Raw genomic sequence first — 22,823 nt, 5'->3', positions numbered from 1 at the left:
TAATTGTATTTTATTGACAAAATATTTTAGTCTGTTGTATGGTCATGTTACAGTGTGCCCTACCTATGGGGCATGTTGTCACATTTCACTTCCAGTCTTTCGGGGGAAATCAAGAAAAAAGTATACACTGTATTAATGAAACAAAACCACATAATTGTACTGGACATGTGTGAAATTAATGTGGGAAAAATGAAAACTCTGAACCCCAAGTGAATTTACACAAACTGAGAAAATCAAAAAGTGTTACTTTGTCTGTTCTAGAGTTTTTGTTCCTTCCCCAACAAATGGAAAATGTTTCAGCTGCACTCCAGAGGATGAATGCGTCAAAGTAAATTTTAACGGTAAGTATGTCTTTGTCTTTAGTATCTTTTTATAATAAAGCTAATTTTGAGACGTAAACTTAAATTTGTTCATTTCATGATAATGTCATCACTGATTTTATTATATATATCTTCTAAAGATGAAAAACTAAAAAGCCTGAGACCTGCATCTGTAGTTTCTAGCCTGATATCAGAAGAGGAGCGCCTTGTGGTATGTATAAAAAAAGGGATGTCAAATATGATCAGATCAACCAATTCTGTTATCAACATGATTTCACAGAAGGTTTAGCTATTGAAAGATATACCAAATGAGAAATAAACTGTTCATAATTAGATATACCTCAAAAGGATTTTTGTCTGTTGCAGCATTTTCAGAGTAAAACCGCAGACAGTGGTTTCCCCTTCACACATGTGACAGACAGAAATGTGTCAGTTCTCCTTCAGAGTACTGTTGTAGGATGGTCGTATTTAGGCGTCAAGAGGTTGATGTTATAGCACATTCAAAAACGAGCAGAGTCAAACTCAAGGATGATGGGACTTTAATTTTCCCAATTAAGGCCAAAGGCAAAGCAAAAATCCATTTAAAGACATAACAAATGATTAAACTTTTCTAAACAGAAAAGAAAACTGACATGTGAGTAAAAAAAAATATATATATATATATATATATATATATATATATATATATATATATATAAAGGTGCTCTAAGTGATCCTGGGCGGAGTAACTTCCTGTTGACGTTCGAAGTGTTGTCAAACAAAACAGAGGCTAGCTAGACCCTCCCTCCTCCTCCTCCTGGCCCTCCCCTCCGTGCTTCCTGAAACAGTCATGAACGCGCATTTAAAATCATTCTTGTCGGTTATTGGCTGGAGCATGTTTATTATGATTCGTGGTCCAGGCTGCACCAGTTTGTTTTTATTGCCGTTTTCGGAGGTTGTGGCGACTACAGAGACCGCGTTTTTTTTTTACAGTGTGTTCAGGGGACAGGCAGCTAGCGGATAGTGAGGAGATGTTTGCTGTATGTGACAAAAAATGTTTTGGCCTAAAAACGCATGACATCACTTAGAGCACCTTTAACAATAATATTATGGGGGTACACAAATCCATAATATCTGAAAAATACTAATAAAATGGCAAGTTACAAAATCTGAAGTTTAAAACACATATAGTGATACTTACAAATTTACCCTCTTCAATAAGCACATAACAGCAAGCAAAACAACAACAACAAGGATCAAATCCATAACACATAAACTCCCTACAGGTAGCATTTATATAAGGTGCTCACTAGGGACGCGCTCCCGTAGTGGGAGAAAGTGCAACGCGCAATATGGCGGAATAAGTCCCACCTTCTAAATAAGAGCCAGTCGCGATTAGTAAAGTCATCGCGTCACTACAGCGACCGTTAGAAGCTCCAGTTCCTATAGAAACAGTCAGACGCGCGCCTCCAAAATGAGACACAAGAGACGCGTATTTAGGACTACACATGCGCATTGGCTTGATCCAGCCTGAAAAATACCATTTTTTTTGTCATGATTCAAGCATTTAGTTACAAAATTTATGAGACAGAGCTCTACCTTCTAGAAAATAAGGATCGTGCCAGAATGTTGCAAAAGGTCAAGGAAATACGGCAGGTTTTCAAGGTCACAAAGACTGCCTCGGCCATCCATCATGTCCTGTGAGTTTACAAATTATGATGTGAAATATGAGACATTTTAAGTGTTTGATTAGCATGTGTCACTGTTAATGTCAGGGTCTCACTGGTTTCATTGGTTATTTGCAGCACAAATGTTTTCATCCCTGAGAATGGATCAAAAAAAAACTCAAAAAAAATAATAATTGTATTGTCTGATGGGATGATTTTGGGAGACCCAATGAGTCTTACTGATGTTTTGAACATGCCACAAATGAAAGATGTCATTCGCTATTCAATAGGGGTAAGTGTCCTACATGTTTACTGCTTATTTCAGTATCATTTTAGATAATAAAGCACTTTTTTTAAAAGACATGTTTGCACATTAATGCAATTTATTTTAATTTGTCCTTGTAGATATGTCTATAGTTTCACCAGTTTGAGTCCAAATAAAACATTCATATCAACTACAATAAATTACTAGTTTTGATTAGGGCTGTACTAGAATAATCGAATATTCGAATATTCGTTCGGTGGGGTGGCATTCGATTTTCAGTTTTGAGATTCGAATATTCTTTTTTTTTTTTCAACACGTGACTTCCGTCGCGGACTCATTCTCACTCATGCTTGAACCGCCTGTTGGCGAACGTAGTGATTTATTTCATCTCATACTGAATAGGTACAAAAAGGCAGTGTGTCAAATATGCGATTTGAAACTGGCCTACCACAACAGCACCACAAGTTTGAAAAATCACCTGAGTTCTGTAAGTAGCACGCGGAGAAAAAAAAAAAAAAAACTGCTTTTATGCGCTTAATTTGCTATGATAAATAGGCTAATTGCAAATACGACACTATTTAAAAACATACAGCAGCACAGGCTAATAATAATTTGTTTATAGGTACATCCACAGGTATCGCAGCCATCAACATGCTCAACAAAACCCAAAACTTCACAGCAGATCCTGCAATTCCGAAAACCGTTAACAGAGAAAAGAAAGAGAGAGATAACAGATGCCATAGTGGAGTTTGTCGCTATGGATATGAGGCCCGTTAATGTAGTTGAAGGCGAAGGCTTCAGAAAATTAATGAAGATAATGGAGCCAGACTACACTGTCCCAAACCGTTCCAGTATTTCAAACACCCTGTCTCTTAAATACAGCGATCTGCGAGGCCAAATTTATGCTCTCGTTGAAAAAGCTACGGCCTTAAGTTTCACAACGGACATCTGGACTTCCGTGAGTATGGAGGCGTATATGGCTGTCACCTGTCACTTTATAACTCAGGAGTGGGAACTCTCTGCCTTCGTTTTGGAAACCAAAGCATTTGAGTCAAGCCATACAGGAGTCAACATTGCACAACAGCTTGGAGACGCGGCAGATGCATTCGCAATTCCAAATTACAAGCGAATAGCCGTTGTTCACGACAATGCCAGCAATATGAAGCTGTGCACCGAGACGCTGAATAAAGAACCGGAGAAATGGGGAACCGTTCAAGGGGTCTGCTGCTCAGGACACACGCTGCAACTATGCATAAATGAAGCTCTGAAACTGGACCGAATCCGTCGCACAGTTTCAGCTGCCAGGAATCTCGTAGGGCACTTCAAAAAAAGAACATATTGTTCAAACTGTTGAAAAAATGTTTTATAAATTAAATTGACATTGCCCCCCCAAAATATTCTAAACAATTCAAGTTTGTACTGTCAGGTTACTTTTGAAACATTTGATGAACCTGAAATTCTCAATTTGAAATGAAAATGTAATTTAATATTTTTTTTTTTGCAAAGATAAAGGACAAAATATGTTTGCAGTTACTTATGAACAAGGTCATGGTCAGGTATATTTAATAAAAACAAGACTAGCACAAAAAAATCTAGCTTGTATTGTTTGTACTTTTGACCCACCTTGTGTTACTTTCGTCCCACCTGACAGGGTCGAAAGTAACAATGTGCAACTTATGTTCAAAGTGAAATTATACTGAAGCCGTTCTACATTTGTACAAAATACCACCTGGTATTGATAGACCACACATGTGAGTTATTGACCACAGCAAAAATATATCGCTGTCTAAAACATTACCTTTTAAAATTACATTTTTGTGAAAAATGTTACTTTCGTCCCTGCTCTCCCCTAATAAATAAAAAAAACACCGCAACATGCTTTCAATAAAAGCATCGCGCATTTTAAAGATTTAAATTAACAAAAAGTCAGAATAAGACAAAATAAATCCCATATATAGAATAAAACTAATTGTAATAGATATTACATTTTGTGTCATTTTAAAAACAATTCATTTATTCTTATTCAACTGTTTATAAGCATGCTACCGTGTTCTTTATTTATTACAGTTCGTTGAAATCACTGTGTGTTACTAATTTAATTTCTGTTTTGGGATTCATTTGTTTTAAAGAAATGTTCGTTATTAATACCTTATTAAAGTTCTTGCTCTCAACAGACTTTGTGTTTTGTATCACTTGTGCACTGTCCGTTTTCGGAGCATAAACCTGCCCGTGTAATGCGTACCGGAAACTGTTCTATTTAAAAGATTATTAAATGTTTATTAATATTTAAAGAATGTGTGCCACCTGATCATATTGCACCAAATGCAACACTGCACTCCACTGGGTCTGCCGCAACACATTTACGATGCCGAAGAGTGAAACGTGAAGTCGTGAAAGATGATACAAATGCAAACCGACACTATTATTATATATTTAGCCCCACCCACCGAAGCTTCAAATATTCGATATTGATTGCCACCTAAGCTTCGAAGCTCAAAAAATGGCATTCGAAACAGCCCTAGTTTTGATTAGTTAAAGCTGCAGTCCGCAACTTTTTTTGGTTAAAAATGATCCAAAATCAACTTTTGAACAAGTACATAACCAGCCAGTGTTCAAAACTATCTAATTATCTTGTCTCGATTCACAACAGTAAGCTTCTAATAATGTTTTATAATAAGAGCGACATGGCGGATTTCCGCGGGAAATTCAAGCAGGCAGCAGTTCGTCTGTGCGTCATTATATCACGTCCGTAAACAAATGAAGGAGTCCCAGGCTAGTCAGTTATCATGTGAGGATGCTGCCGGTAGCGGCACATTTATAGCTTTTTCTCACAGCAGCTGAAATAATTAAACTTATCATTTTGATGACGGATTGTAATCCAGAAAGATCCAAATGACAGTCATCATTGACAACTGGAGATTCACCTGTAGCCAAAAAGCAAAAGACTTGGACTGTGGAGTGGATACAGAAATTGAAACCTCCATGTAACGCTAATACACACTAAATACACAGTCACGCAATGATGTTGTTAACATTAACAATTTAAGAACAAAGTATAACAGTAATAATAATTTGCACGGTTTGGCATGATCAGAGCTAAGCGATCGTTAGATTTAATCATCATTGGGAGCACGATTTATTGTAGGCCTGATGCTTTTTTCCTCAGTTGGTCAGAACAAAAGTGGCAGACATGTTGCTTACTTGTTCAGATGATATTTTCCAGTGAAAATTCTTATATTGGTCATACTTCCAAGATGTAGAATCTGTGATTCTGAAGTTCAGTATCCACACCGGTGCGGTGACTGACAGCAAACATTAGATTCATCCGCGCTGACGAGCTGTGCCGAGGCACAACGCACGTACAGATAACTGTTCCGCATATGACTGCAATTGCATGTTTCAAACAGAGATGGCGACAAAGAGGAAAAACTGCGGACAGCAGCTTTAATTATTTTTAGGGTTTATTTAACTAAATAAATCATAAAACCAGTACACTTGCAATAACAACATGTTATCTTTAGGTTGGTGAAGGTATTCTGTCTAAACCTGAAGCAATAAAAGAGATGAATGACATAGCAGATCCTGATAAGTATTTCAGTGTTTCCAGTTTTGCCGGATTAGATGACCAAATTCTGTGCTCAATGGAACAAAGTTTAATTGGGATTATAGGTAAGAAGGTTTTTCATCTAACATTACACTATATAATAGAGAAATGCAGTTTTGTGCTTAGTTTTATGTTAAAATCTGTTTAGATATGCTGTAAATACATCCCAATTCAGCTGTTGTAAAATTAAGTTTTTCTGAAATTCAGTGCAACATCACAAATTTGTGAGTGATGTAGCTTTTATATAACAGTTCAGTGAATAAGAAGTAAATATTGAGTATAACATTTTAAGCACAATATTCCCCGTTACTTTCTATATTTTTGCTCCGTCAGCGAAAATTGTTCCAAATGAAGCAAGAGCAGATTCAAGCATTGCATCTCCACACTACACATGCTGATGGTCTCATACTACAGATACACAGAACAATGTCTTAAATGAAACTGTCATTTCTATACTGATATTTCAGAACATCTTTTTTAGATGCTGGGGCAGAGATTGCTTTTGTGCTGGATGGCTCTGATAGCATTCAACCAGATGACTTTCAGAGAGCCAAAGATTTCATCTACAATGTCATGCTCAGTGTTTGGAAAGCATGTTTCAATGCAAGTATACACTAAAGGATTTTTTTGACACACCTTTATAGCTGTTATGTTTAAAGGGTCATTTCACTTTAAAATGAAAATTAGCCCAAGATTTACTCACCCTCAAGCCATCCTAGGTGTATATGACTTTCTTCTTTCTGATGAACACAATCGGAGTTATATTAATAAATATGCTGACGTGTCCAAGCTTTATAATGGCAGTAAATGGAAACGAGTTTGAAGCTCAAGAAAGTGCATCCATCCATCATAAACATACTCCACACGGCTCCAGGTGGTTAATAAAGGCCTTCTGAAGCGAAGCGATGTGTTTGTGTAAAAAAAAAATATCCATATTTAACAAATTATAAAGTAAAATATCTAGCTTCCGCCAGACCAACTTCTGTATTCAACTTAGGAAGAAAGCTTAACGCCTCTCACAGTTCAAAACACTACGTTCTACACCTTCCCTATTCAACTTACGAAAAAAGCTTAACTGACGTGACACCAGTTTACACTTTCTTCCTAAGTTGATTAAGAAAGGCAGTCTGGCGGAAGCTCGATATTTTACTTTATAAATATGGATATTTTTCTTACACAAACACAACACTTCGCTTCAGAAGGCCTTTATTATCCCACCGGAGCCGTGTGGAGTGTATTTATGATGGATGGATGAACTTTCTTCAGCTTCATACTCGTTGGTCCCGTTCCCTGCCATTATAAAGCTTGGACGCGTCAGAATATTTATTAATATAACTCTGGTTGTGTTCATCAGAAAAAAGAAAGTCATATACACTTAGGATGGCTTGAGGGTGAGTAAATCTTGGGGTAATTTTCATTTTAAAGTGAACCAATCATTTAAGTACGATTTAAAAGGTATTTTATCAACAAAAAAATCCCTCTCTCTTCAGTGTAACTTTGCAATAGTGCAATACGGCAGTAGCATCAGGACAGAGCTTTCCCTTCTAGAAAATAAGGATCGTGCCAGAGCCTTGCAAAAGGTCAAGAAAATACAGCAAATTTTCAATCTCACCAACACTGCCTCTGCCATCCATCATGTCCTGTGAGTTTACAAATTATGATGTGAAACACTAGACATCACTTTTGTTGGTAATATGTTAATGTTATAGGGTCTCACTGGTTTCATTGGTTGTTTGCAGCACAGATATTTTCATCCCTGAGAATGGATCAAAAAACAACTCAAAAAAAATAATAATTGTATTGTCTGACGGGGAGATTACGAAAGACCCAATGCATCTTACTGATGTTTTGAACATGCCACAAATGAAAGATGTCATTCGCTATTCAATAGGGGTGAGTGTCCTACATGTTCACTGCTTATTTTAGTATCATTTTAGATAATAAAGCACTTTTTTAAAAGCCACATTATCTGTTAGAATTACAATTGCACATTAAAGCTGCAAGCATCTTTTTAATTTGTCCTTATAGATATATCTATTGTTTCACCAGTTTGAGTCCAATAAAACACTCTTATCAGCTAAATTACTCATAGTTTGTTATTGTATAGTTAATTATTTTTAGTGTTTATTTAACAAAATAAATCATAAAACCAGTACACTTTCAATAACAACATGTTATCTTTAGGTTGGTGAAGATTTTCTGTCTAAACCTGAAGCAATAAAAGAGATGAAGGACATAGCAGATCCTGACAAGTATTTCAGTGTTTCCAGTTATGCCGGATTAAATGACATTTTGTCCTCACTGGAACAAAATTTAATTTGGATTATAGGTAAGAAAGTTTTCATCTAACATCACACTATATAATAGAGAAAGGCCATTTATGCACAGTTTTCATGTTAAAATCTGTTTAGATATGCTGTAAATACATCCTAATACAGCTGTTGTGAAATTAAGCCTTGATGATATTCAGTGCAACATCACAAATTTGTGAGTGATATTGCTTTTAGATAACAGTTCAGTGAATAAGTAAATATTGAGTATAACATTTTAAACATAATATAGCCTGTTACTTTGTATATTTTTGTTCTGTCAGTGAAAAATGTTCTAAACAAAGCCAAAGCAGATTCAAGCATTGCATCTCCACACTACACATGCTGATGGTCTCATACTACAGATTGGAGGGAAATTTTTACAGTCAAAGACCCAAAAGACCAGATATGATGAATGAAGCCCTAGAGTCAGAGTAAAAAAATAAATAAATAAATTGAAGAAAATTTAACTGAAGAATAGTTTGCAGTTTCATCAGCAGAAGCCAGCTTCAAGTCTCACAAGGAGTTTGTGGGCCGCTTTGCATACATTCACATTTCCACAGCAATTAGCAGAGTCCACTAACTACAACAATACTTAGGTTAAAATGATTGGCTTAGAAAAATAGAATGAAAAATAGTAATAGTAATTTTCCACACATGGACAGATAGTCAGAAGCATATCTCCATCCATCACGATGCTGATGCTCAGACACTGAACTTAGGCACAGGATGTCCTGTTAAGTCATTAAAGGCATCTGCAGGCCAGTTGGCCCAGACTTTATCTATAACAGGAAAGATTCCCAAAACGTACTGTTGTACTTTTCTCTCAGTGAGGTAAAGACAATATTCATCATTATTTTCTAGTGTTTGAAAATGTCATTCAAATAATTTAATGATTTAGAAAGATAAATGTTGAATTAAAATCTTAAAAGATATAAATTGAAGTGGCAGTGGATTCCAGAATCCACCCCCTACAAGATACACAGAACAATGTCTTAAATTAAACCATACTTTCTATACTGATATTTCAGAACTATTTTTTAGATGCTGGGGCAGAGATTGCTTTTGTGCTGGATGGCTCTGATAGCATTCAACCAGATGACTTTCAGAGAGCCAAAGATTTCATCTACAATTTTATTTTAAATGTTTGGAAAGCATGTTTCAATGCAAGTATACACTAAAGGATTTTATGACACACATTTATAGCTGTTTGAAGTACAATTTAAAAGGTGTTTTATCAACAACAAAAAAATCCCTCTCTCTTCAGTTTAACTTTGCAATAGTGCAATACGGCAGTAGCATCAGGACAGAGCTCTCACTTCTAGAAAATAAGGATCGTGCCAGAACCTTGCAAAAGGTCAAGGAAATACAGCAAATTTTCAATCTCTCCAACACTGCCTCTGCCATCCATCATGTCCTGTGAGTTTACAAATTATGATGTGAAATACTAGACATTTTAAGTGATGGATTTGCATGCATCACTTTTGTTGGTAATATGTTAATGTTAGGGTCTCACTGGTTTCATTGGTTGTTTGCAGCACAAATATTTTCATCCCTGAGAACGGATCCAAAAAAAACTCAAAAAAAATTATAATTGTATTGTCTGATGGGAAGATTTTGGGAGACCCAATGAATCTTACTGATGTTTTGAACATGCCACAAATGAAAGATGTCACTCGCTATTCCATTGGGGTGAGTGTTGTTGTGGCGTTTTTTCATTGTGTTGCGATGATTTCATTGAATCGTGTAGGGATGTAACGATTCACTCAACTCACGATGCGATACGATTCACGATACTGGTTTCACAATACGATTTTCTCACAATTTTTTTTTTTGACAAAATTATTAGACTAATTATAAATGAAAAGGTGTTCTTTTATTATTTCTAAGACGAAATGCTTCATATTTCTTTCACGCATCTTTTAAAGTATACTGTCATGATCACTAGTGGGAGTGCCCTAATCAGCCACTAGAGGGCACTCCAACCCGGACTCTTGTTTTCACTCTTGGACTTCATTTCCCATAACACACTTCCCAGACTCATTATCCCGTTTCATTGCACCCAGCTGTTTTGTGTCTGTCTATACCTGGTTTGTTTCTGCTTTTGTTATGGTGTTTTCATGTATGGTTTCTGGTTTCTCCGTTTTGGTTTTCCTTGTGTTTTTCTTGTTTTTGTATGGACTGTTTCTGTGGATTTTGACCCTTGCCTGTTTGGATTACGTTTCTGGATTACCCCATTAAAGCTGCACATGGATCTTACCTTCTCGTCTCTGTGCGAAACGTGACAGATACTCAACCACGGATGAGTTCGACACATGCGCGGTACAACCTTTTTCTATACTCTACCAGACATCGGAGGGCAGCACTGAGTTGTGTCATCAATAGAACATTCGCTGGGCATGAACAAGAATCTAAAATGATGTAGAAGGATATGCTTCTAAGTTTACTCGTCTTGGAAGAAGTTTCTGCTCGTTAAAAACAAGCGTGTTGTTTTTAAATCGCTCTTTCCACACTCTTCTTCGTCGACTGCACACTGTGCGCATGCGCTGTTGCACGTGCACCATCAGCGTTCTCGAAATTTGGGCTGCACGCGGACAGGGTGTGCGGCCAGGCACGAGCCCTCCGCCTGACAAAAATTACGTCATGCGGACGGTGCATGAACGCGGACGGCCGAAGTATACCCGGGGCTTTGCTGCTACGCTTGACGCTCAACTTACTCGCTGTTCTCGTGCCTGTAAAGAGGCATCACAGTAATCTGCTTCAGGGACAGTGCCCCTGCTGTTTAAAATGTGTGTCACGATTCCTTTCTCAAACATTTCAACTGACTTGAATTGTCACATATTTTAAATCGATTTTCAACCGACTCATGGAGCATCATTACATCCCTAGGATTGTGGCTTGTTTCCTTTATGTTGTGCCAATTCTGTTGTGTTGTGGCTTGTTTTCATTTTGTTGTTTAAATTTCATTATGTTGTGCAGTACTGGGCCACTGAAGTTTACTGCTTATTTTAGCAGCATTTTAGATAATAAAGCACATTTTATATCATCTTTATTTTATTTTATAAAATAAAGATGATGTAAAATTACATTTATTTTAATCTGTCCTTGTAGATACTTCTAGGTTCACCAGTACTACTAAAGCACTTACAACAGCTATGTTACTTGGTTATTGTATAGTTAATGGTTTTTATGATTTAACAAAATAATATCATAAAACCCATACACTTGGATAAATATTGTTATCTTTAGGTTGGTGAAGGTATTCTGTCTAATCCTGAAGCAATAAAAGAGATGAAGGACATAGCAGATCCTGGATCAATTTTTCAGTGTTTCCAATTATACCGGATTAGACGACATTCTGTCCTCACTGAAAAGTATAATTGGAATTAAAGGTAAGAAATTGTTTCAACATCATGCTTTATAATAGAGAAAGGCATTTCCCTTTCGAGGGAACTCAACGCTATGGGAATGCTTTCAGTATGCGCCAGTGTCTGAAGTCATGGCAATTCTATTGGCTGACGGAGTTCAGGTGAAATCTAGACCAAAAAATGGCACTTGCATTAAACGTCATCAGCCTCTTTGTCTTCAGGAAGCTGCATGTCTGTTTGTATTCACATGAATTGATTGTCAGATTGTTCATCTCACTCGGTGTTAGACAGTATGGCCAGCAAGCATTTTAAGAGTTGTGTGTCACCATGCCCTTGCTTTATTACGAGGGATGACATGCGCAATTTGTGTGCAATGTGTTTGGAAGCAGAGCAACGCTTAGTCTCTAATAATGGAAATCACAGGTGGAGTTGGCGGAAGAGCTTGAGAAAGGTGTTTCCCTTTTCTCTTGCTCTCTCTTCCGACTCAGACGGCCCCAATTTGGATCCCGAAGCCTGCTCTGCAATTTCTTCTGATCCAAATAAGGTCCTAATGCTGGCCGCATCCAGCTCTGAGGAACTGGATGTGGATGTTGTTGTGGGAGCCTCAAGTTGATCCACTTCCTCAATCATATGCATATGAGGAGCTGCTTGAGGTGGTAACTCATGCCGTAGCCAAACTAAATTTGGACTGTCCAGAGGAGAAATAGGAAGTAGCTCACAGTAAGCTCGACAAGCATTTTTTCCTGATCTCCACACCACGGTTTCGGTATCATGGAAAAACCCCTATTCAGCCCACATATTCAACCTTATATGGGCAATGAAATATCATGGAAACAATCTTTGGCATTGTCCTGGAGGGGTCCAGCTTGCCTTTCTGAAGGATCTGGATGTCGGTGAGGGATTATACCCTGAGCTGGTCAAAGAACTCTGCAGATCTTGCCCTCCATGCCACCCAACATGACACTGGCTGTTCTATGGCTGCCATGTGGCTTAGGGTGCGTTCACAATTGTAGTTTGGTTAATTTTGTCCGGACCAAAGAAGAAAAAAAAAACATTTAGTCCTGGTCCGATTAGCGTTCAGATTGGCAATTTTATCACCGAACCAAAAGATATCGAACCTTAAGGCATATGGATACATTCACAATGTGAATGGTCGGATTTTATAACGTATTGCCAATTTTGAGATGGAACTTACAGAACATCCAAAACAATGCTGTGTGCTGAGATAAATGCGCTCGTTGTGTGTGTGTAGCCTGCATGTGATGGTATTTTGGCCAGCTGGGAACTCGTGAAGAGCTTATAAAACACGTAAAGTAGTCAAAACAGCGGCTGGAATCCCTCCGTCACACACAAACGATCTGCTGCGTGGAGATGCGCATCTGATGCCTGTGATGGGCAAACTCGCAACTATGACGAGAAAAACCGACATGCGTGAGGATTCTGTACTTTTTAGGGTCTCGTCTTCCTGTTTTTGGTTCGTTTACATGTCTTTGGTCCGTGTTGCGTTCAAATATCATTCGAACCGCACCAGAGTTCGTTTGGAAGCGGACCGAGACCCATCTTTTCAGCGGTCTCGGTCCGCTTGTTTGGGGCGCACCAGGGTTCGGATGGCAGCGTTCACACATGTTCAAATGAACCGCACTAACCGAGCAATCGCACCAGGGTTCGTTTTAATAGATGTGACAAGTGTGAACACACCCTTAATCTATCGGGCATTAAAGAAAAAGTCTTTCTCCTGGATGCTCTGATTTCTTCTCCTGGCCTGTATGGCAATAAAGTAAATGCTGTCACCGACAGGTTTCAGGATGTGGTGACTTTGACCAGCCAGTCCTGGCCCTAATTCCTATAGGGAAGAGCAAAGCAAATAGTCCTGGAAGGTTTATCAGATGCTCCATTCAAGCCCTTGGAGTCAGCTTCATAAAAATTTCTGACTCTTAAAGCGGCTCTGTTACTGGCATTAATGTTGTTTAAAATAGTAGGAGACTTGCAGACCCTTTCAATAGCCTTGTTCTGATTGGACTTTGCCCCTGGACTGTTCACAGTTATTCTGTCCCTAGACCAAATTACATTCCAAAGGTGCCTTCTTTGACCGCTCAGTCGTCATACTTCAGGCATTGTTCCCTCCTCCATTTTGATCACTGAGGAAAGAAGGGCTTCACATAAATCTTTAGATCCCGGACTGGACACAATAAATTAACCACACAGGCTAGTGGCATAAATCTAATCAATTATTAGTCCAGAAAATGTGCTGCAGTCACCAAGCAGTGTTTATCGCACTGGATCACAGATGTGATTCTCTGGCCAATGAGGAACGTGGGCTGTCTTCACCTCTACGAGTCATGCCCCACTCCACTCAGGGTGTGGCATCCCTTAAGGCATTATATACGGGTGTGCCTTTGCAAGATGTTTGTACTGCGGTAAGGTGGTCCTCCCTGGACACATTCATAAGGTTTTACAGTTTGGATATGGATTCAACCCCATGCTCACTGGTCCTTTTGGGTTGATTAATTATTTTAGCTCAAAAGGTATGTGCTTGTGTATCTTTCATAGTATAGTCTTGCTGGGCAAGCATCTTTTCAGTATGGCAGCATGGGTATTAATGTTCCCATAGCGTCACCACCATGACGCAGCATTGAGTTCACTTGAAAGGGAATGTCTCCGGTTTACATATGTAAACCCGGTTCCCTGAAAAGAGAACGAGATGCTGCATCTAGTGGCCATACTTCAATATGCCTATGCATCTTCCTTCAGATGATTCAAATCTGTTGACGTTTAATGCAGGCACTGTTTTATGGTCTTGATGACGCACTACGCTTCATCATCTGACCTCCGTTGGCCAATAGATTTGGCATGATTTCACATGCACTTCAGACACTGGCACACACTGGAAGCATTCACAGAGCATCAAAACCATGCAGGACACTGGGTTTACATGCGACATTTTGTGTTATAAAATGGAAAGTTTCCATTCTAAACTCTGATCTCCATAAAAACTGTGAAAAATACAAGGGCCTAGACTTTAGCCAAGAGGACAAAAAGCAAACAACCCATGGTAGGGCAAAACTTGAACAGAAATAAAACTTACTAAAACAGACAGTTATCCTGTTCCACTCTACCACCCCTGGTACACATACCTTTCAAAAGAGACCAAAACCATGCATATACTCCAAATGGTTCAAGAACAGCATGCAATTTACTTTAAGAATGGGTATGCCTTTTTTAGGCATTTTAGGCAAATTTTACAGGAATGTTAAGGGGTTAGAAACAGGTAAAAACTATCAACACTACCAACATGATCTAGACAGGCTCAAAGACTCTTGCTATAACCCAGTTGTTCTCAATCCGGTCTGTAATCTCCACGCTGTGTGGGCAGATGATAACTATGTTTCTCGCCTGGATAAAGCAAACCATTGTCTCGATGACATCATGCACTTGTGCATTAAGGCAGAAACACACCAAGCCGACGCCGACGAACTAGTGTACGATACCGTTCAAAGCAGACTGGGGTCAGTAAGATTTTAATGTTTCACATCAGGAGTATCGTCTGGGCTCACCAAAGTTGCATTTATTTGATTAAAAATACAAACAAAAACAGTAAATGCTCGAAATACAGCCAATTTAAAACGCTGTTTTCATGTCAAGTACAGTAACGTCCGTTCTGCGCCTGCGTCAAAGATGAATTTTCAGCATCTTACTCCGTACTTCAGTGTCACAGATCCTTCAGAAATGGCAGTAATAGCTGATTTGATGCTCAGAAACATTTAAGATTATGATCAGATGGCCTGAAAACAGTTAGCTACATTGCCGATTTCATGATGCTATGATCGAATCAGCCGAAAGTTCAAAAGAACAGCATTTGTCTGAAATCTAAATCTTTTGTAACATTAAACGGTACCATTCAAAAGTTTGGGGTCAGTAAGAATTTTAACTTAGTCGGTCGACGAAATAAAAAACTGCTTTTATTCATCAAGGACGGTTAAACTGATCAAAAGTTACCGTCAGCTTGGTGTTAGAAAATTCCTGCCTTAAATCATGCTGTTCTTTTGAACAGTGTTTCATCGCCATCTGAAAAAAAATTGTACACCTGCCAGCAGAATACAGTGTTTTCTGTATGTGGAAAACTCAAGCATATTAGAATTGATTTGTGTAAACATACCTGAAGACTGGAGTAATATCTAATCCTAATCGCAGGACAATCACACTTTACTGAAGCCAATCCCCACACTCCTTCTCTCAGATGGCTCAGATATTTCACAAGAGCGTTTGTTTGTAATTTAATCAAATAAATGCAGGCTTGGTGAGCAGAAGCTACAGTACTACTTTTGAGAAGAAGGGATCTTACTGACCCCAAACTTTTGAACGGTAGTGTATTTGTTACAAATAATAAAATATTGTTAAATGCCTGAAATGAAAAATGAAAAGGAATGTTTTAAAAATTCAGGTCGTCTTGGGGTCCATTTGCTAAAAGCACATTTATTTTAAATTAGGCTACTTGAGACCAGAGGTAACAATATCAGACCAGACCCGTGTCCAAGTCACTTGTCCAAGTTTTGGACCCAACCCCACATAGACTTCAGGTTTTCGGATCCAAGTGGACCTGTGAAGACATCTAATATGCACACACATATTTGGGTGTCCTAACTACATAAATGTAGTATGATATTAGTATAAAATATAGTTTATATTAGTAGGCTATATTTATTTTAAAATAGGCTATGTTCTCAGATCCTTCTTCATACGTTAAGTTTTTAATGTTGCCAGATTAGCCTATACTCAAAAATGTAGGTGAATATGTTTGATGTGGATTTTCATAAATTGTTTTGTTTGTGAAAGTTGGTTTATTTTTTGTTTGTTTGATGCATTAGATGGAATTTTTCTCAAATAAGATCTTTTCTGGTAGATTATTAATTGCAAGTGATCAAACAAGATTTGTGTGTCCAGACATAACCAACCTTATTGATAACCACTTATAGTACATTTGAACACATAGTGTACTTCTTTCTTTCTTTCTTTCAAAAAAAAAAAATCCATCTGGATGAAATCTGGATATGCCAAAAAAAAAAAAAAAAAAAAAAAAGGATTTTTGGTGGCAGTCTGAACATAGGTTTAACAGACTAGTAGCTTTTTCCGCTGACATATCTACTAATTACTCAATCATTTTCTCTCTCAGATATAGATGTGTCTGGTCAGGCTAAATGTGCTCATAGCTGTGCGAATGTGCCGGGATCGTTCCGTTGTGTGTGTAATCTGGGGATCGAGCTGGACACTGATGAGAATCACACCTACCGTGAGTAGAAATACACTCACATTAACACACACTCTGTGAATCTTTTAGAGTAATTTGAAGTAGAACCAAAAAAACCTTAAAATTACTGACATGTGGAATTGGTTTACTAGAGCCAAACACAAACAGTCTGTGATTGGTCAGTGTACAGTAGCTATTGTTGTTTGACAACATGACAGTTGTTCGGCTGAAGAAACATCTTTCCAAAAAGATAGTAGACAGCAAAACAGTTTTGAAAGTTGTGAGTTTTGAAAGTTACATTATGATCTAGGATCTTTATACAGTGTGTGCCACTGTAAGTCTATCCCACACAGCCTCATTTTCATCCACATAAAATATAATATCAATACGTTGTCTACCCTGATTAAAGTCTAAAGACTTTTTTAATTAAATTAGCCACATCCAACTTGTCATCTTTATTTAGCCTATATGGTGCCAGTTCTGTAAAGTAGCTCTGAAAAGACAATAGTGTCATTGTCCAACTGAAGTCAGTTCAGTGTTGATTCAGTTTGATTCAAAAACATTAATTATGAAATGTGTTCAATTCATCTATAAAGCAGCTCTGGAGTTCACTTTTTATCCAATAGTGTCAAGGCAGTCAAATCAATAAAACTGCCATGAAGTTGATCATTCTGTTGATCTGTTGTTATCGTACATTGTTCTGTAAAGCCTATAAACCTTCAAACATTTTATCAAAACCTTCAAGCAAAACAGTTTGACAAAGTTTTCTGAAGTGAAGCGGTGCGTTTGTGTGAAGAAATATCCATATTTAACAAGTTATGAAGTAAAATTTGAAAGTGAACTAATCCTTTAAGTCACAGATGCATTAATTTATTTGACATTCAGTTTATTTTGATTCTATTTGGTCATATTCAGATTTAGGAATTTAATTGGAATTTAAAAGGCATTCTAAATTAATTTCTGAATTATGCACAAACGTAATATTCATCTATCCATCCATGTGTTTTTTTTTTTCTTCTGTAGGGCCCTCTGATTTCCCTGATGTGGAAAACAGGGATGGAATTGAGGAATCCGAGCTCAAAATTGAAAATTTCTGTATAAAGCAGAATGTCACATAATTCAGCAAATTTTTCATGGCTACTAAAGATATATAAATATTCAGTTGGGGTGATTTTTTTTTTGTTAATCTATTTTTTTTTTTTTTGTTAATCTAGCCACTGTACCAATTAAAAACCTAGGATAGTTTTGATTTACTTCTATGAGTTTGCAGAGATTTTCGGCCCTGGCAGCTTTTAGAGCCTGTCTATAGATATTCTGTGTTAGAGAAATATTATTTCTTATGTGCATTCAATCAATGCCACTGCTTATACGTGATTAATTTTGTCGATCTCACATGAGTTACAAAGATTTCCTTATAACATTTAATCAAGACAGACAGTTTGTTTTTGACACATACGTACATATTTGTGTGTGTAAATCAGTATTTTTATTGTATGTATTGAAACAGACTCTGTACCTTTATCGCTACTCAATGTATGATGCTTTTGACAGAAGGATTAGGGGAGGAGGACAAAGTTAATGCTAATTGAGAAAGTTAACTGCTTTATAATAATGCTCAAGGTGCAATGTGGCTAATCTTAGCTACATAAGGTAGTGATTTCAACTGTGACATCACATCAAATCTAATTAGATGAACTGCAGTGCATCAGTCCTCATGAAAGCCCCTGCTAACTTTAATTTCATACGTGTCCGCAGAGCAGTTAGGTCAGGTGGATGCATAGCTGCTCTACTTAAAGATGTCTATCAGTTTCCTCTGAGTTTGACTGTTGTGTTATTGCTGGGGATTTTAATATTCACATAGATAATGCTGAAACCAATTCTTAACTCTTTTTTGGTGTATGCAAAATTATTCATATTCAAATGTCAATTATTTTTATTTTTCTATTACTATTATTTATTTATCTCAATTTATTCTTTTGATTAATGTCTTTTTAATTATTCCTTTTTATGAATCTTATTACAATTTTTTACTGTTGATATAGGACACACTTTTTCAAAACTCTTCAGTGAGCACAACATCAGTCTATACAGGCTAAACTATAATTTTCTACTGTATAAACATGAACTATGTAACATACTGCAATGAATTATAAACAGTGTCGTTCTAGTTTTGTAAAGAAACTTTATGAAAGAAAACATTGTATAATGCTGCCTGTGTTTTTTAGGACATTGTTTTATGAGTGACAAAGAGTGTTTTTTTGGGTGACAACAATCCAAGTGTTATGAAAGAATGAGTTGATTTGAGACATGTATAAAGTGTTTTGGTAGTTTTAGTACATTTTGAATGTGAAATTGATTGTTGTGAAAAATTGACCTGAGTATTGAGAAATGTGTCCTATAGCGATTGTAAAAGACTGTAATCTTTTCTTTATAAATTGTAGTCATTGATAGCTATCTATTCATTTAATCATCATTAATCGCTATATTCCTTATGTTGCATTAATGTTCTTTTGCACGTTTTTGATTTCTTAAATGATTTATATTTATTTTCTGCTATATGCTCTGATGTTTGATTATTGTCAAATGTAAGATCTTTAGTGTCTCTTCTGTGCTGAAAGATAAAGTCGGTGTATTTTCCATCAGAATTGATTACGTGATGCACCGTTTTCATCTCTGCAGACAGGAGATAAAGTCAGATCTGAGATATTCTCTTAAAGGTGTCAAAATCACACCTCGTCTATCTAATTTCTTCTATCTTTGCAACCGTTGCATTTGACCGGTCATGGTGATCTAGCCGTTACACCAACTATGAAGTCTGTTTGACCAAAACACAAGTTTATGAGTATGTTTCCTGCATATATATATTCTTTGCTCTTATTTTGTTCTTCTGCTTCTTCCTCATCTTGTATTCTGCAAATATTATCTTTTTGGGTCCTTCTTTCTCTTCATCTGTTAGATACAATACTTTGGAATTTATTATAAACTATAGAATAACATAGATCTTATTTTTGTTTAAATGTATTTGCTATTACAATTTTCATATTTACTTGATTAATTTATTGTCTTTGTAATTTTACATTTTTACTTAATAAATTTGTTACATTGTTCGTCTGCCTGGATTTCACCTCATCAATGTTTGATCTGACTCAACATGTACAGGTGCTGGTCATATAATTAGAATATCATCAAAAAGTTGATTTATTTCACTAATTCCATTCAAAAAGTGAAACTTGTATATTATATTCATTCATTACACACAGACTGATATATTTCAAATGTTTATTTCTTTTAATTTTGATGATTATAACTGACAACTAAGGAAAATCACAAATTCAGTATCTTAGAAAATTAGAATATTACTTAAGACCAATACAAAGAAAGGATTTTTAGAAATCTTGGTCAACTGAAAAGTATGAACATGAAAAGTATGGGCATGTACAGCACTCAATACTTAGTTTGGGCTCCTTTTGCCTGAATTACTGCAGCAATGCGGCGTGGCATGGAGTCGATCAGTCTGTGGCACTGCTCAGGTGTTATGAGAGCCCAGGTTGCTCTGATTTTCTATGGGGTTAAGGTCAGGCGAGTTTGCTGGCCAATTAAGAACAGGGATACCATGGTCCTTAAACCAGGTACTGGTAGCTTTGGCACTGTGTGCAGGTGCGAAGTCCTGTTGGAAAATGAAATCTGCATCTCCATAAAGTTGGTCAGCAGCAGGAAGCATGAAGTGCTCTAAAACTTCCTGGTATATGGCTGCATTGACCTTGGACCTCAGAAAACACAGTGGACCAACACCAGCAGATGACATGGCACCCCAAACCATCACTGACTGTGGAAACTTTACACTGGACCTCAAGCAACGTGGATTGTGTGCCTCTCCTCTCTTCCTCCAGACTCTGGGACCCTGATTTCCAAAGGAAATGCAAAATTTACTTTCATCAGAGAACATAACTTTGGACCACTCAGCAGCAGTCCAGTCCTTTTTGTCTTTAGCCCAGGCGAGACGCTTCTGACACTGTCTCTTGTTCAAAAGTGGCTTGACACAAGGAATGCGACAGCTGAATCCCATGTCTTGCATACGTCTGTGCGTAGTGGTTCTTGAAGCACTGACTCCAGCTGCAGTCCACTCTTTGTAAATCTCCCCCACATTTTTGAATGGGTTTTGTTTCACAATCCTCTCCAGGGTGCAGTTATCCCTATTGCTTGTACACTTTTTTCTACCACATCTTTCCTTCCCTTTGCCTCTCTATTAATGTGCTTGGACACAGAGCTCTGTGAACAGCCAGCCTCTTTTGCAATGACCTTTTGTGTCTTGCCCTCCTTGTGCAAGGTGTCAATGGTCGTCTTTTGGACAACTGTCAAGTCAGCAGTCTTCCCCATGATTGTGTAGCCTACAGAACTAGACTGAGAGACCATTTAAAGGCCTTTGCAGGTGTTTTGAGTTAATTAGCTGATTAGAGTGTGGCACCAGGTGTCTTCAATATTGAACCTTTTCCCAATATTCTAATTTTCTGAGATACTGAATTTGGGATTTTCCTTAGTTGTCAGTTATAATCATCCAAATTAAAAGAAATAAACATTTGAAATATATCAGTCTGTGTGTAATGAATTAATATAATATACAAGTTTCACTTTTTGAATGGAATTAGTGAAATAAATCAACTTTTTGATGATATTCTAATTATATGACCAGCACCTGTATATGGACTCACACACAATCATGGACACTGTAGATTATATTATCAGTAAGGGTCAAAACATTCCATCCACTGTTATTAAGGACATATGCAGAGGTGTAAAGTATTTGAGTAAATGTAATTAGTTATTGTACTTAAGTATCTTTTTGGCTACTTTGTACTGAGTATCAAAGATATTGGCAACTTTTACTCTCTACTTGACTACATTTTTGAACAAGTAAATGTACTTTTTCCTCCATTATTTGTGATGAGTAATGCAATTACATACTACATTTTGCATGGCACCTAACTTTTTCTGCAGCAGTTTGTTTCTGATATAAAGAAGCAATATAAAGACAAAAGTTTTTCCTTTGTGTTTTTCATGTACAGACAACGACGTTGTCAAAATGATCCCCGTTCACACGGATCTGCAAAAATGACTAAAAAATGCTGTATTATCCTGCCAGGCCTGTAGATGGCGATGTCACTTTGTAAAGTAAAACTACGTGCCTATAGACTGAACACGTAATACGCATGCGCAATAGGGGTATCGTTTTCAAACACTTGCACTTTGAAACCCGTTTTCATGCCCCCACAATGCACTTGTGTAAATGTTTGGCCAAAACGCATAACAAAGTTTCATGTAAACGTCATGTAAATGACCCCTAATAGACCATCTCATTTTACCTTGACAAAAGTGCATCTCAAAGTATTCAGTGGGCAGTGTTTTACTTTGCATGCAGTCTGATTAGGGATAATGTGACCATCTTTCCCTAGAACACATCACTTCCTTGGCTGTTATTAAGGAATATGTTAGAGCAAACTTACATATAAACAAACAAACAAACAATAAATTATCTATTCATATACTAATAAACACATACTAGTTGTTAATATCCTTCAAGCTAATGTGTTTTTGTCAGAGGGGATATATGGATGGACAGTTAAAAACGTTGACATTTATCAACATTTTAAATGTTATACTTTGCTCTCAGAGCAGTTTGAGTTATTTTCAGCTGTGGAGAGTTAGAACACTGTCTATGCCAAAAGTCTATGCCGTGCACAAAACTTTTTGTGTACAAAAACAAAACAAAAATAACTTTATTCAAGAATTTCTTCTCTGCCCTGTCAGAATTGTACACGTTTGATGTAGTGCAGCACTTCCGTGTTTACATCCCAACGCCAGCTCAGTATTGGCCGGCTCCTGCGTCAGCATCACACACATTCTTCGTGCTGCTCACATGAACAGCATTGGCCAATACTGAGTTCTGACGTAGAACCTGGAAGTGCTGCAACAAAAATAGAGTAGGAGACTGACAGGGGGAGAGACGATTTTGTTGAATAAAGTCGTTATTTTTGTTTTGTTTTTGCACACAAAAAGTATTCTCTTCAC

General features: G+C 37.2%; 1 protein-coding gene and 2 long non-coding RNA genes across 3 annotated transcripts; all 3 read left to right on the top strand.

Moving 5' to 3' along the window:
• Positions 1-202: 202 nt before the first annotated feature.
• Positions 203-6,453, top strand: LOC125248284 (integrin alpha-E-like). Its single transcript, XM_048160004.1, has 6 exons — positions 203-341; positions 461-531; positions 1,906-1,999; positions 2,105-2,258; positions 5,753-5,900; positions 6,317-6,453. Exons 3-6 carry the CDS (start codon positions 1,926-1,928, stop codon positions 6,451-6,453), a joined length of 513 nt encoding a protein of 170 aa, XP_048015961.1. The 5' UTR covers positions 203-341; positions 461-531; positions 1,906-1,925.
• Positions 6,454-7,331: 878 nt separating this feature from the next.
• Positions 7,332-8,156, top strand: LOC125248313. The gene is made up of 3 exons (XR_007180284.1): positions 7,332-7,477; positions 7,575-7,728; positions 8,020-8,156. It is a non-coding gene; the product is annotated as an uncharacterized LOC125248313 (long non-coding RNA).
• Positions 8,157-11,459: 3,303 nt separating this feature from the next.
• LOC125249532 lies at positions 11,460-18,677 on the top strand. The gene is made up of 3 exons (XR_007180574.1): positions 11,460-11,536; positions 16,683-16,799; positions 17,781-18,677. It is a non-coding gene; the product is annotated as an uncharacterized LOC125249532 (long non-coding RNA).
• The last annotated feature ends 4,146 nt before the right edge of the window (positions 18,678-22,823 follow it).

The sequence above is a fragment of the Megalobrama amblycephala genome, linkage group LG16 (assembly GCF_018812025.1).
Source record: "Megalobrama amblycephala isolate DHTTF-2021 linkage group LG16, ASM1881202v1, whole genome shotgun sequence".
NCBI lineage: Eukaryota > Metazoa > Chordata > Actinopteri > Cypriniformes > Xenocyprididae > Megalobrama > Megalobrama amblycephala.
Note: the sequence above shows the minus strand (reverse complement) of the source record. Positions and strands in the feature narration are given on the sequence as shown.

Bases quoted from the DNA above. Each gene is read 5' to 3' on its own strand.
- LOC125248284 (XM_048160004.1), top strand. From the start codon at position 1,926: ATGTTGCAAAAGGTCAAGGAAATACGGCAGGTTTTCAAGGTCACAAAG. The intron at 2,259-5,752 runs GTAAGTGTCCTA...TGTTATCTTTAG, and splicing joins TCATTCGCTATTCAATAGGG to GTTGGTGAAGGTATTCTGTC. The intron at 5,901-6,316 runs GTAAGAAGGTTT...CATCTTTTTTAG, and splicing joins AAGTTTAATTGGGATTATAG to ATGCTGGGGCAGAGATTGCT.